The sequence below is a fragment of the Aspergillus pseudoviridinutans genome (genome assembly GCF_018340605.1).
Source record: "Aspergillus pseudoviridinutans IFM 55266 DNA, scaffold_7, whole genome shotgun sequence".
NCBI lineage: Eukaryota > Fungi > Ascomycota > Eurotiomycetes > Eurotiales > Aspergillaceae > Aspergillus > Aspergillus pseudoviridinutans.
This window is the reverse complement of record NW_025091287.1, coordinates 2,128,375-2,140,813: the sequence shown is the minus strand read 5'-3', so window position 1 is coordinate 2,140,813 and position 12,439 is coordinate 2,128,375. Positions and strand designations below refer to the sequence as shown.

General features: G+C 50.8%; 6 protein-coding genes across 6 annotated transcripts; 2 read left to right on the top strand and 4 right to left on the bottom strand.

Annotated features, from left to right (window-relative positions):
• Positions 1–105: 105 nt before the first annotated feature.
• On the bottom strand, positions 106–978 carry psoC (methyltransferase psoC; the record flags this gene model as incomplete). The annotated part of the gene is made up of 2 exons (XM_043305910.1): positions 106–752; positions 810–978. 2 exons carry the CDS (start codon positions 976–978, stop codon positions 106–108), a joined length of 816 nt encoding a protein of 271 aa, XP_043161845.1.
• Positions 979–1,519: 541 nt separating this feature from the next.
• Positions 1,520–3,243, top strand: psoD (cytochrome P450 monooxygenase psoD; the record flags this gene model as incomplete). The annotated part of the gene is made up of 4 exons (XM_043305909.1): positions 1,520–1,640; positions 1,690–1,950; positions 2,010–2,814; positions 2,859–3,243. 4 exons carry the CDS (start codon positions 1,520–1,522, stop codon positions 3,241–3,243), a joined length of 1,572 nt encoding a protein of 523 aa, XP_043161844.1.
• Positions 3,244–3,337: 94 nt separating this feature from the next.
• Asppvi_010062 (alpha/beta hydrolase) lies at positions 3,338–4,553 on the bottom strand (the record flags this gene model as incomplete). Its single annotated transcript, XM_043305908.1, has 2 exons — positions 3,338–4,131; positions 4,190–4,553. 2 exons carry the CDS (start codon positions 4,551–4,553, stop codon positions 3,338–3,340), a joined length of 1,158 nt encoding a protein of 385 aa, XP_043161843.1.
• A 1,180-nt stretch (positions 4,554–5,733) lies between these two features.
• Positions 5,734–7,992, bottom strand: Asppvi_010061 (uncharacterized protein; the record flags this gene model as incomplete). The annotated part of the gene is made up of 1 exon (XM_043305907.1): positions 5,734–7,992. The coding sequence occupies one exon, from the start codon at positions 7,990–7,992 to the stop codon at positions 5,734–5,736; it is 2,259 nt and encodes a 752-aa protein (XP_043161842.1).
• An 850-nt stretch (positions 7,993–8,842) lies between these two features.
• On the top strand, positions 8,843–10,900 carry Asppvi_010060 (HET domain-containing protein; the record flags this gene model as incomplete). The annotated part of the gene is made up of 1 exon (XM_043305906.1): positions 8,843–10,900. One exon carries the CDS (start codon positions 8,843–8,845, stop codon positions 10,898–10,900), a length of 2,058 nt encoding a protein of 685 aa, XP_043161841.1.
• A 43-nt stretch (positions 10,901–10,943) lies between these two features.
• On the bottom strand, positions 10,944–12,322 carry Asppvi_010059 (thermophilic desulfurizing enzyme family protein; the record flags this gene model as incomplete). Its single annotated transcript, XM_043305905.1, has 3 exons — positions 10,944–11,457; positions 11,506–11,979; positions 12,027–12,322. 3 exons carry the CDS (start codon positions 12,320–12,322, stop codon positions 10,944–10,946), a joined length of 1,284 nt encoding a protein of 427 aa, XP_043161840.1.
• Positions 12,323–12,439: the final 117 nt, after the last annotated feature.

Below are 12,439 nucleotides of genomic sequence, written 5' to 3'. Positions count from 1 at the left end.
AGGTACTCAAATAGATTGCTTGTCACATAACGGCTCAGAGAGTTTCACATTGGTTCTATTCATTGAAGGACACTATCTGAGAGATAAAGGTAATACTGGCAAATCTCAAGCCTTCTGGCCAAAGGCAATAATCATCTCAACTTGACCCCCTTCTGTCTCCAGCTCTTCCTTAACCCGCCCCGGAAGCGCGTCAAGCTGCTCATTGGTAAACGAAGATGGCACGGACTTGGCCACGCTAGTCAGCGGCACAATGGGTCCAGTAACTCCATGAATACTGTGCTGGTGCAACTCTGGCTTTGCTTTCTTGCCCAGGTTGACGATAACGCGCTTCTCCTGTACATTCTTCAAGCCGGCTTCTTCCAACATGGACTTGTTGTTGTTGGCGAAGTCACCGACACCGATGCCGGTAAACATCTCCGAGGCCATCTTAGCAAAGTCTGTCATGGCAGGGCCATTTGGTGGAGGACTGAAGCCATTCATTTCCATGAGCTGAACCCAGCCACCAGGCTTCAACAGAGTAGTCAGGTTCTTAATCACAGGGGCCGGTCCCTCCGGAGCGGAGCCCGCCAGGCTGCCTCGGATGTGGACGAGGTCGAAAAATCCCAAGTACTGCTGGGGCCATGGGTCCTTGAAGGAATGGGCAAAGTAGGTAATGCCATCTGGATTCTCTGGGAACAGCTCGCCTTCAACATCGCTACCATAGTAGTCATGCTCGGCTGATTGCTTGCTCCGTACATTGCGAAGCCAGGTGCCTTTCAACAGTGTCAACGCCATTAGAAGAATTTTTAGGGTTGCGTTTTGTAGCTTACCATCTGCGGTACCAGAGTCCAGAATCTTCTTGCCCGGCTCGTTCATATCAATGGGGGCCACCACCAGTTTACCCTCCAAGGCATCTTCATAAGTGGCATCCAGCGCTCTCAGGCGTAGCAGCTCGGGCTGGTGCCCGAGGTTCTTGGTCATCTCCATGAAATTATCCATTTTGATCTTATCTCTTGCTGATACTGCTTTGGTGTGTAATGATCAATACAAGGTGATGAAAGGCGGGCAAGACTAGTTAACTACACCTTAATCTCGATAGGGCAGATCCCGTACATAAGCAAGCAACTTTTGGTGCATTGTTTCCACATTGTTGTCATTCTTCCCAGTGGCACATTTAGGCCTGTTACGTTATCCTGTACCGAAATGCGAACAGGGTGCATATCTGTATCGCCTGGCCGAACGGCGGAATTGCCGTATGTGGATATCATACCGAATTGAATGCTTACGCCGAACGGTCATTCCCGAGCTAGTGATCCGCGAGTGCAGCGAGACCTGGATGTTTTGTTCGTCCTCTTGTGGGGCAATGTATTGTGAATTGTTGACTCAGCTAACCTATTGCATGCTGAAATGTGAGGCACGGCGATGATCCAACTATCTGGTAGACAGTTTCATGATACCTTGTGGAGTCGACAATCAAAGCTGAAGAGCTACTTTGCGACATCTTCTTGAGCCCTACCAAGGATAGTCAAACGTGCACATAATGATTTCCTTATACCACTTGTCATGGCTAGCCTTGGTGGCCTTTACTTTGCAGTATGTTGCTGGGATCTGGTCAAGCCGGCAACGTAGACAGGGCGCCAAGGTACCACCCGGGCCAAAAGGTATGCATCAAGTCAATCCAAACTCAATCACTGCCTAATAAGAACGAAGGATGGCCGTTTCTCGGAAGCGCACCAGCGCTGGCTGCCGTTGACATTAATGGGATTATCGGCATCTTCAAGAAGTGGGCGGAGCAATATGGGCCCATCACTCAGTTCAGCGCCATGGGCGACAAGCAAGTAATTCTTACCGAAGAGAAGGATGCAAGAGAGCTGTTTGTCAGGCGGGGAGTCAAGTATTCTGATCGTGGAGCACCCCATGCCGTGGAATACATTTCGATGAAAAAGAATCCTGGGTTCAGGCCTAAAGACGGTGAGCAGCTTGCCTAGGGCTTGCTTTCGGAATTATGAGTAAAGGATTGACCATTACAGATGGATGGCGTCGCCAGAGAAGCATGATACAGAGCGCTATCAACATCACATCCATCAACAAATACCAGAGTCTTATGGACGATGAAGCAACATTCACTGTAAACGCATTGCTACAGTCACCGGACTCATTCCATGGAGAGTTCTTGAGATACTCCTACTCGGTATTGACGAGCTCGTTGCTCGGCTTCTCAGTCCGCAGTCCATCTGACCCATTCATCCACCATAATGAAACCTTCACAGCAGAACTCATGAACTCGTTTCGTCCTGACTGCTTCCCTAGCAATGTGTTCCCGGTGCTCAGGAAGCTGCCTATGTGGCTTCTGCCAAGCTTGAGAACTATGGAGAGGCTCAGGAAAGAGTATGTGGGCGAGATGTGGGCTTTCAGACGCAAGATTGAGAAGCTTGTCAAGGATGGCTCAGCGACAGAGTGCATCTATAAACAGTTTCTCCTAAACCGAGACCAGTACAGTGTCACTGAGGAGGAGTCCGTCCACACGTTTCAGGCCATGATTGACGGGGGGACTCGCTCTCCCCACAACAATCTACTCACCTTCTTATTTCTCATGATGGAGTTTCCTGAGTGGCAGAAAAAGCTCCAAGAGGAGGTTGACAGAGTCGTCGGCAAGGATCGAATGCCGAGATATACGGACATTCCGAACCTGCCCACTGTGAGAGCTATTGTGAAAGAGACCGTCCGATACAGAAGTATTGTGGCAGAAATGGGCATTGGCCATTGCTTGCAAGCGGACGACATTTATGAGGGCTACTTTTTCGAGAAGGGCACTGTATTCAATGCAATATTCGCGTGAGTCACTGAATGCCTGCAATAATAGTTATTAACCCTACCAGGTCTATCCTTATGGACAAAGACATCTATCCAGACGGCAAACTTTTCAATCCTGCCCGCTGGCTTGAGCCTGGTTACCCTACCTACAAGGAACCACTGACCACGTATCCTAATTGCCAAGGCTTTCCAGCATTTGGATATGGTAGGCGAGCATGTCCAGGCGTCGACTTTGCAGAAAGGACCCTAGTCATAATGTTTGCAAAGCTGGGGTGGACACTGAATATCAAATGGCCGACTGATGAGAACGGTAAGGAACTTCGGGAGAAATTACAGTATGAACCAGTGCCAGCTCCGAGACCTTTGAAGTTTGGTTGCAAGCTTGAGGCTCGAGATGAAGATCGAACCAAGATAGTCGAGGAGGCAGCGAAGCATTTGAGTCTGCAGTGATATGAATTGCTTTGATATTAGATAGACACACGAAATTCATATTACGCCCAACTTGTCTGTGGAAGTCTTATTCTATATCTATCATCATACTTCGTCATGGTCTATTCCAGAACCCCACCGCTATTGAAATCACGTCCCTTGCTCTCGAGAGGGCAATCTCGTGCCCTCCACTCAGGACGTGAGTCTCCACGGCTTCTATCCCAAGTATCTCCGACGCATCTGAGGCACACTCGTCTCCCACAACAATAACGTCCTTCTCAGCCACTATAAGGCAGACCTTTCCGCCTGGCAAACCCGGTAGAGCGTTTGTCACTCGTCTTCTGGCCAGCTCGTCAGCCAAGACTCTCCACGTCCGGTCATGTCGTCTATAGACTAGAGCACTGCGGAGTGTACTCAGGTAAGACCGCACAAAACCAGCATTGGCTCCTAGCTGCCATCGGATCACATCTCCGACCGTGACTTGGGGCCGATCCTGCGCAATAGGCACATCATCAAAAGCTAAGTCGTCCTCGTCCTCCTTTTCCCCAGGAACATCAGCACAGGCCGCGCCGTTGCTGGGCTGTAAACTCTCCCGAAATAGTCTGAGACGTAGCCACTCAGGTATAACCCTAGCAGTAGAGTATAGAATTTTGTCGAATGGCTTCATGTGCGACGTGCGGATGAGGCCTCCAGGACAAACCAGAGTTACGGAGCGGAGCATAGTCGCATGGTAGGCGGCGAAAGCCACGGCGATCGAGCCACCGAGGGAAAAGCCAACAATGTGGAAGGCAGAAGTTCCAGTCCAGGGTAGCGGGGAGGAAGACAGCACCAGGAAAATTTGGGTGGTGTAGAGTCTTGCATCAAAGACGAGGTCATTCGGCGCATCGGAGTAGCCCCGACCAAACAGATCTACAAGTCGACGTCGACGTCAGTCACAGTCAAAGGGTCAAGAACAGATACAATTTACCAAACAGCATGACTCTGTAGCCTTTGCGAACCAACTCTTTAGCCATATCACCCAACGCTATACAGGGTGTACCAAGGCCGTGCACCAGCAACACCTTTTCCCCATCCTCAGGGCCCCATTCGAATACATGGATTGTTCCATATACAGTTTTGAATTGCCTGCTTCCCGGGAAGGCATCGATGGGGTACACTGCTTTAGGGAATGTTTGTCCTCCTGGCACAGCCGGTCCAGTTCGCGCAGGAGTAAAGGTACGTTCTTCTGGCGTGTGTTGGATGTCCTCGAGCGACGCACGGATCTGTCTGTACAAGAAGACAGATAATGGTGCTGAAAGGACAGTTATGAGTAGTGCGAGCTTGACATCCATGATGAACAATGAAAAATCGGCACACATGTAACTTTGACATTAAACTTGTGCGATCTCGTATCATTCTATATATAAGCAACAGAAAGGCTCCTCTTCTTAGGGCGGCGATGTCGGAGAAAGGCTGATCTTGATGCACCTTAGCTCCTAGCTGCCCTGCAATGCGTCGGTACTTGCATTTAATTGCCCGAAACGCTAGCGCCGAGGGGTCCGAAGTCGTCTGTAATCACGAATTCCATAGCGGTTGGTCATCCAGTCCTTATCATTTCGTCATTTAGTCGTGCTGAAGAGTCGAAGAGGGCAATTCTGTCAACTGGTTTAGGAAGCAAAAAGGTCACAGGACCCAGCGTTCCCTCCGTGTGCATACTATATGATATCATCTATATAGTATTCGTGGAGATCGTACTGGCCCTGCGCGATATTACAGTATAGAGTTGTATAGCCATTCATTGAAGGGCGAGCCTAAAGTGAATAGCTTAGTCTGGACATTTGATGGAAGGACAAAGCTAGTGAACGATGTGTCCAGGTAGAGTAGTGTGAACAATTGATCGACCATATTGTGGACCATAAGATCGCAGTATGAAGGGTGAGGAGAAATATGCACTGCCTCCCAGCCATTGTCAGCATGACATTTAACCGTTCTTTCTCCATAATTAGGAGACTTGATCAGCTTGACGGAGTGACGGCAATCTACTGGCGATCAGCGGGGTGTCTGAACATTTATGCAGGAAATCTTCAAGGGCAAGGCTCACCCGTGAAAAGCGGCATTTGTCTTGATGGCCAGGTTGATCTCCTGGTCTGGACTGGCCTGGAAGAACACCTCCCCATTACGATGGGTAAGGGTACAAAAGGCCCGGGCATTGAAGACCACTGGTAAGTTACACCGGGCTTGATCAAACTATTCTTGTAAATTTAGGAAGGGCAAAAACCTCATTTGCTGAAGAGTAATCATGTCTCGCACCGTAGGGATGCCTTATTCAGTAAATGTAGGCAAATCCTACATTTTTTTATCGGATCCGAGCTCTGAAGGACTGGATGATGTGGTTTTCATGGTCGAATATCGTCCATCCACTAACAAGCGTGTAAGGCTGGAACTCAATTAGAACAGCCTGTTGGACATATCCCACACATGTATGTACATATACAGTTATATTCCAAGATAAAAGCACTTCCTTCGCAATGACTACCCTTCTATCGGATTATCGTTAATTCTCGATTGCATCGTCCTGCACTCTGCGTGCGTCAAAAGCTCGTCACTTTCCTTAAAAGCCTCATACCGACGAAGTCTCTGCAACGGCCGTCCATCCCCGAGCCCCAAAGTGCCCATTGGAAGAATCTCATCTCCATTCGGAATAGACACATCCCTCACAACACCTGGGATTTCATCCAATACCGGAATCTGATCTGGTGTCCGGGCCACCCGCAAAGGGAGCAGCTTGTCGCCAATCGCGGCCCCAAAGCGCAGCATCGCGAAGGAGTCTAACCGCCCGGTCCACCGTGGATAACAATCCGCGTAAAATGAGAGTCCCACCAACGGAATGATGTATAAGGCCATCATGACCGAGCCGACGATTATCCCTGCGAGAGAAATGGTTGGGATGTCCATCTCGACCCCGAGATCCTGGTGTATCCACCACTGACCAGGCTCGGACTCGAGCATTTGCTTGTTGGACAGGAAGGCTGCCGCTGTAAAGACCAGGGGGAATCGGTCCTCGCCTTTGAGGAAGTAGCTAAGCCATAGCTGGATGAGGCTGTCGGCATTGCTGCCCTCGTAGCGAAACCACACGGGAGCATGTAGGCAGTATTGTCGGGGGAGGCCGTAGGGCTCATGCAGGATCAGGTTGAGAAGTGGAGGGACGTCAAGACAGACGTCGCCTGTGAAGTTGGCTGTGGTGAAGCTGGCGTTAATGGCGGAGAGTTTTGCAGCGAATGTATCGAGGAAAGAACCTGGACCAAACATTGCGAGTGCCGTCGTGAGAAGGGGCCCCTTGTTGACTGCTGAGATGGGGTCCCAGGACGCTGCGTCGAGGGTGTCGACGGTGGTAATGTTATCGCGACGGATCCGGTGGGTGCTCATATGAGTATCATAGGTCTGGTAGCGACAGTCTGCGCCGCATAGGCTAACGGGATCTTTCTCCAGTAGTGGGCCAGGCAGGCCTTCATTGATGTAGTTTGGCAACTCGAAGTATCCGGCGGTGGTGTTGACCGTTATTCGGTACAGCTTGCCGTCGATCGGCGTGTCGCTCAAGTATCCCCCTATGCTAGTGAAATTCAAATAGAGGGTTTCAGAGAAGTCCTGACGATCTCGCGTTTTCTGCCATGGTGATTTGGTCACGTTCGCTGGCATACAGGCCGTGAACCCCCAGCTTTCAGGGCGAGCGTACCCCATGTACTCGGAATAGTACTTGGAATAAAAGGACCCAGGGACACTGTCGCAGTTCGACGGAAATTGGCTGGCAGTGATACTCTCGTACGTGGCAGTGGAGTTCACGCGAGGCGCAAACTGTCGCAGTACGCCCGTGGTGAATCCAGTCGGAAGCTGAGCATAGAACGAGTCGTTCAAGGACAGAATGTCGTTCAGGGTATGCAATTGAATTCCAGACGTGTTTTGCCACAGAAACGGCTGGGCGGTGATGGAGTTCGCGTCGCTGAGAGCTCTGCGAGCCGTCAAGATGTCATTGCCTACGAGCGAGGCAGCTGCGTCACTGTTTCTAAGGAAGGGAAGATCCGCTATGGTAGCCACCCTGTCCATGGAGTCGGGGACACGGATCGTCTTTGTTTCGAGAAAGATTGACTGGATGGGATATGTCAAGCCGGCAATCAGATGAAGGACGATGGCAAGAACCAAGAATGTACTGCCATGCTTCTTCCATCCTCCAGAGACAAGGGCCTTGTACAGGGCGATATCCAACCATCGACGGTCCGCCAGGTTCGTGACCTGGCGCATTCGCAGACTGTTGGCGGTCTTTTGATTCTGCACATAGATGACGGCCGCACTCGCGCATACAGCTGAAAGCCATGGTAGAGTGACAACGATGATAAGGGTTCTGATCACCACAGCAGAGCGATAAATTCTTTCATTCGGCACGTAGTCCAATGATTCTGGATAGAAATAATGTTTTTTTAGAAGTGGCCCCCACGACTTGGCGCTTATGGGACGAAAGGAAAGGTAGACAATCGCAGTCCACGCATAGATTGCCAGCGCTGCATACAGAAGCGTGGGCATCAAGACATATGGCGAGCGATGAAGCGTTGTACTGTATCCTCGTCCAGGCACCTGGGTTGCTGGTGGTGTACGCGAATATGCCGGCGGCTCCCGGTTGTGAGACGTGGCAGAGTCCGGGGAGAGGTCATTCTCGGAATACTCTCGTGATTGGTAGCTGGGGCTAGATACTGCGCTCAGAGAGAGTCGCCGAAGAGCAACGGCGCTATTAACTTCCATGGTGACGATGACCGCCTTCTCGCATGTTTGTAAGGAGGAAAGTGAGGGAAAAGGGAGCAAAGGTCATGAAGGTTAGCCTTGTCTGTCTCGTTGAGGGACAGATCCAGCCTTCAGGGGAACTTTAGGAAATCAGCCTTGTTTAACACATCCAACAGACCTTGGCATGACTCGTTTAGGTGGCATTTGTCTCTTATTCGTGGAGAAGATAGGCTAAACTGGCTTACAGAGGCTAACCAAGGCGCTTGCTGGGGTGAGACATACAGTTAGTGACTAATGAGTGACTTGCCCACATTAGACAAATGTAACCATGCTCTCTTTGACAAGAGATGAGCTGGTTTTAATCTTAAAAATAGACAGAGAACATCTGATATATTATTTCTGATCTGACATGTTTTCTGTTCGTCAAGCCGTCAAATATAGTCTCTAATATGTCAACCGCCCCCTAATACTACTATCACAACATATTCGGTCGTATTGCATCCGGGAAGCAAGTATTGTATATCGAGTCTGAGAAATGTACCTCGCTGCTAGCCATTGATCGAATGCAGCCCAGCTTTGCTAGAGTCTCCTTGACAGCAGTTGTTAATTTGAGCTGTCCGGGAGCCTAAGCCGTACGGAGATTTGAGCCTTGCTCATCTTCTCGTTCACTGCCGCTAGATGACCCTGTTAACTATCCCTTTCGACCAATGAAGTAATCATCGTGGTAGCCGGATGTAAAAAGATCTCTGCCCACTCTCGTATTGAATCAGCCGATCGATCTTGGCCTCCACAGCCTCAACCCCACATTCTCGCGATCAAAACTTTCAATCCTTCCTTTGGCCCTCTTGAGGACATCCTTATTTTGACTGCAATGGACGGGTACCAATACATACCCCTACCACCCATTGACGAACATGGTCAGAGCCCCGCATTCACACGCGTTTTGACGCTCTATCCTGGCACAGAGCACGATCCTCTATACTGTACTCTCGACATTGTTGATATTGAGCACTGTCTATGGCCTCCTGAAGCCCTGTCGTATGTATGGGGCAGTGAACGGGCGCCTGTGCCCCTCTACTGCGGTAATGGCCTACTCAGCATAACCCTAAATCTCGACATCGCGCTTCGCCATCTGCGTCTCCCTCATGCTCATCGCAGACTCTGGGTCGATGCGGTATGCATTAACCAGGATGATCTGAGGGAGCGAGAGCGTCAGGTCGGCTACATGAGGCTTGTGTATAAGCATGCAGTCGCGGTCATTGCATGGCTTGGGCCTGGCATGCCCGAAACAAAAGAAGCCTTCGATTTCGCGAGAAGATTGTCCGAGTTGCAGAAGGATATGAATCAAACCGCAACAAGTGCGTCCGATGGGAGGACATTCTACACGATGAAGAAGGAAGCGGACGTCATCCTGTTGGAGTCGCTCACCGCAGAGCCATGGGCGACGGATGCACTGGCTCGCCTTTTCGCAGAGCAGTACTTTGAGCGCGTCTGGTGTATACAGGAGGTCATTGCCTCGCAACGGTGCATTGCAAAATGCGGACAGCACGAAATGGACTTTTTCGATCTGATCTCGCTGATGAACTCTGTCTGTAACTTTCGCGGGGTTATCATGGATGCTCGGGGCCTTGGGTATCCAGATGGTACGGTGTCTTTCTGGAATACCTTTGTCCTCGCCAGACGGAAAATTTTGGTATCGACAAAACAGCCCTACGTGGAGGGATCTATTGGCCGCATGTTTAATTTACTCGCAGGAATCCGCAACTTTAAGTGCACTGATCCCCGCGATCGGATCTTTGCTCTCCTCGGAATCTCGGACGAAGGATTGCAGCCTGTTCTGGCACTGACCCAAGTCGAAGGTGCACATAACTCGAGGGCCTTGTCGCTCTTTCAGCGCGGGGTCATATGGCTCTCTGAGAAGATGAACTCGCTCGGACCGGATATCAACTTCCTCAGGCCTGCTGCCCTAAGGCCGAACTATTCCAAGCCTGTACAAGTAGTGTACCGAGACTTTACAAGGTTCAGCGTGCGCCAGCAGCCACGAAAGCTGGACATATTGTCGCTCGTACAGCATACCACACATCCGTTACAGGACTATTGGCCATCCTGGGTTCCTAAACTGCATGAAGAACGCTCAGTGTCACTCCTTGCTCCTGGCCTGTATCTCGCTGGTATTCCAATGCATGGCCACTATCGGTATTTCGCGGAGCTTCACGATTCTCCCCTCGAAGGCAGATCAGTCGAGCCAGATGTGCTCCAACTAGACGGTTATCGTGTTGATCTAGTTGACGCTGTGAGCGACCTTATTCACTACAAATACACGGAAAAGCCGCCAATAGAAGCGATATGGTCTCAGCTCTTCAACTTTCCGTTGTTTCCGCGCCCAGGCTTCCAGTACACCGGGACAAGCGAGGCTCTAGATATTGCTTTCTTGCAGACGATCGGTGGCGGCATGCTGGGGGTGATTGGCATGTTCATCAACCAGCAAGTCTCCTGGAAGGACTCAAGACTTGAAGCTTGGGACGCCTTGACACGGCAGGTAAAGAGTAATATTTTGGCGTGGCTGCAAGCACATCCCCCCGCACAGGGATTATCCTACCCCGATCTAGTACCAGAGGGGCAATCAGCGGATCTCCCTGGTGATGGGAATGCATATACGCATCCGCTTTGGCTCTATTCGCGGAATAGACGGATGTATCGAACGAGATCAGGGCTTGTCGGACTTGGTCCGCAAATGATGCAGCCAGGGGACCAAGTAGTCGTACTATTTGGGGGGAGTTTGCCGTTTATTTTACGACCATGGGGAAGAGAGTGGCTACTCATCGGCGATACATATCTTCATCATGATCTGATCTTGCAGGGAAAGCAGGTCGAAATGGTCAGATCCTCATCGGGTGCGTCCAGGGTTGAGACTTTCAGACTAGCATAGATCTATATTCAGCCAGCGATTATTGCTTGAATCAAAGCTGGAGCTAAGTATACCATGTAGGCTCCGGGTACTCATGCAGTAGTACATATCTGCCGAGCTCTCGGTTCTTGTACGCCACGGGGTCATGCAAGGTGTGCGTCCTAATATCCCTCCAGAACCTGTCCAGCCCCACCTTCAGCGACGTCGCTCGCGCGCCAGTCACCTCGAATATGCCGGACGTGACTCGAAGTCCGACATCCGTAGTGACCACCTTCGCACTTGCGATCCATTCAGCCACTTCGCCTCGTTCCTCGGCTGTCACCTTGGACCGATCGCCCGAATGACGATCGTACAGCGCTGAAAGTTGATCGCCTGCTCTGTCGGCCAGTGCTTCTGCAGCACGCAGGTGCGCAAAGAAATTCCCGTACCGTTCGAGGATGTAGAACTCATCCGTAGCTGCCTCCTTGTTATCCCCGCCGTAGGGCCAGGGGCGTGTGGACGTGGTAGTATACTTGGCTGCGAACTCGAGGGCGCCGATGGCGATTCCGAGGTAGAAGTTGCTGAAGACCAGTTGGATCCTAATACAGTCAGTACATACAATGCAGAAGCAGTCATGCAGCACTTACGTAGGTAGAAACAAAGAGGCAAAGGGAATGGTGAGAACCTCTGCGAGTGGTCTTTTGCTTGTTGCGTCCCATCCCAATGCATCGTTCCATGATGCACGCACATTCTCGATCTTAACACTTCCAGATTCTGTCAACCGCAGACCAATATTCTGCCAGTTGTGGGCGAATTGGATGCCTGGTTGACTAGTCTCCACAATAGCAAATATATGGTCCTGAGTTCCATCCAGCACGCCTTCAAGGACCGTAAGGTCGGAAACCACTCCTCCTGTGTTGAAGTGCTTGGATCCATTGAAGACGATCGAGTCACCCTCAGCCGTTATCTTCAAGTCATTGTCCCGAGGGTTAACTGCTCCCCCGACGAAAAGGTTGTTCGTGATGATCAGCTCCTGCAGACGGTCGGCTTGTTCGGCCGTTCCGACTACATTGGCGGTTGTCGACCAGAGGAGATGATATCCGAGAAGCATGCCAATGGACCTGAAACACACTTAGCCACTTTCCGCATGTTGATTATTGATACGCACCCGTCTCCCTTGGCAACTTCTCGGATCGCCTTGTAGCCCACATTCCATGGCTGTTCTCCGCCGCCATACCTCTTCGGCCCGAGAAGCTTCAACAGGCCGGAATGTTTCAGTAACGCGACCTCTGCGCGAGGAGACTTGTTGTCTTGATCTCTTTGAGCTGCATCTTGGCCAAGAACTTCAGCCACTTCGCGCGCTCGTGCAAGCCATGCGTCTGCGGAGTTAGGGAGAGCAGCCCATTTCTCCTTGTAGGCGTCGTACACTGCGGGGTCTGTGGCTGGGACGTTTGGTTGTGCCATGCCTGGGAGTTCAATCAGATTATCTCTTTCTGGATGATCTTGAACTTGGATTCCATGGCTAGGTGGAGGGAAAGAACATGGGCGTATTTATCTCTCAAGATTGTTGTTCGATTGCGG